The sequence below is a fragment of the Prionailurus bengalensis genome, chromosome B4, assembly GCF_016509475.1.
Source record: "Prionailurus bengalensis isolate Pbe53 chromosome B4, Fcat_Pben_1.1_paternal_pri, whole genome shotgun sequence".
NCBI classification, from domain to species: domain Eukaryota; kingdom Metazoa; phylum Chordata; class Mammalia; order Carnivora; family Felidae; genus Prionailurus; species Prionailurus bengalensis.
The window spans coordinates 88,017,960-88,018,936 of NC_057358.1; the positions used below are offsets into that span (position 1 = coordinate 88,017,960).

Sequence of the window (977 nt, forward strand, 5' to 3'; positions counted from 1 at the left end):
GTTCACTTAAAACTTTTATGCCTCCTTTTGGGATGAGCACTGGGTGTTGTATGGAAACCAATTTGACAATAAATTTCATATATTAAAAAAAAAAAAAAACTTTTATGCCTGTATGTTTCTACCCCAATACTTGGCTGGTATCTCTGTAAACCTGAATTTTGACCTAGCCATTCTTTTGTAACTTTTGTCTGTTTCTACAACTACATTGTATCTTCAAGGGCATGGGTTATCTGTCCAGACTCTGACATTTGCTCATATTCTGCAGTTGTGGTTTGGTTTGTCAAAATGTGATGTTGGGATTTAACCCTAAAATTCAAAGTTACAGTTTCACCTTCTGTGTCTGTGTAGGTCTTCTCTTCTTTGACTTCCCTGATCTGCCTTCCTCCCCGATCTTCACCAAGGTCTTGGTGCGGACCAGTTCGTTGTTGGATGCATTGTAGACAACATCAATAATCCTTGTTTTGCGCGTACAACACTCAGAGCCCCAGGAGAAGTTCCCCACGTCCAGCCTCAAGGCACGGTACTTCTTATTGCCTCCCCGAACCCGGACTGTGTGTATACGGCGGGGGCCAATCTTAGTGTTGGCAGCGGGGCGTCCCAGCTCATACTTCCGCTTCTTGTGGTAGGGCTTTCTCTTGCCCCCGGTCTTGCGGCGCTTGTGCCAGTTGTCCCGAGAGATGCCCATCACTCTCGGCGCTCGGCGCTCGGCGCTCGGCTACCCATAATGAATAAGAAAACTATACTGACTGCACTGCCTATAACTAGACTGTTAACTTAAGGGATGAAGTAGGTCCTTCTATAGTAAACCATTTGCGACTGTATTTCCACAACTGTGACATCGTTGTTATTGTTGTTGTTTTCTTAATGTAATTTCAAATACAGAAAAACCAAGTTCTTGGACAAATGTCAGGATCAAAATCATTCCATGAAAATTTATCATAAAAATAATTGGGAAGGGGTGCCTGGTAGGCTTAGCC

General features: G+C 43.6%; 1 protein-coding gene across 1 annotated transcript; it reads right to left on the minus strand.

Moving 5' to 3' along the window:
* Nucleotides 1-319: 319 nt before the first annotated feature.
* Nucleotides 320-713, minus strand: LOC122473652 (40S ribosomal protein S8-like). The gene has a single exon (XM_043564280.1). It carries the CDS (start codon nt 683-685, stop codon nt 320-322), a length of 366 nt encoding a protein of 121 aa, XP_043420215.1. The 5' UTR covers nt 686-713.
* Nucleotides 714-977: the final 264 nt, after the last annotated feature.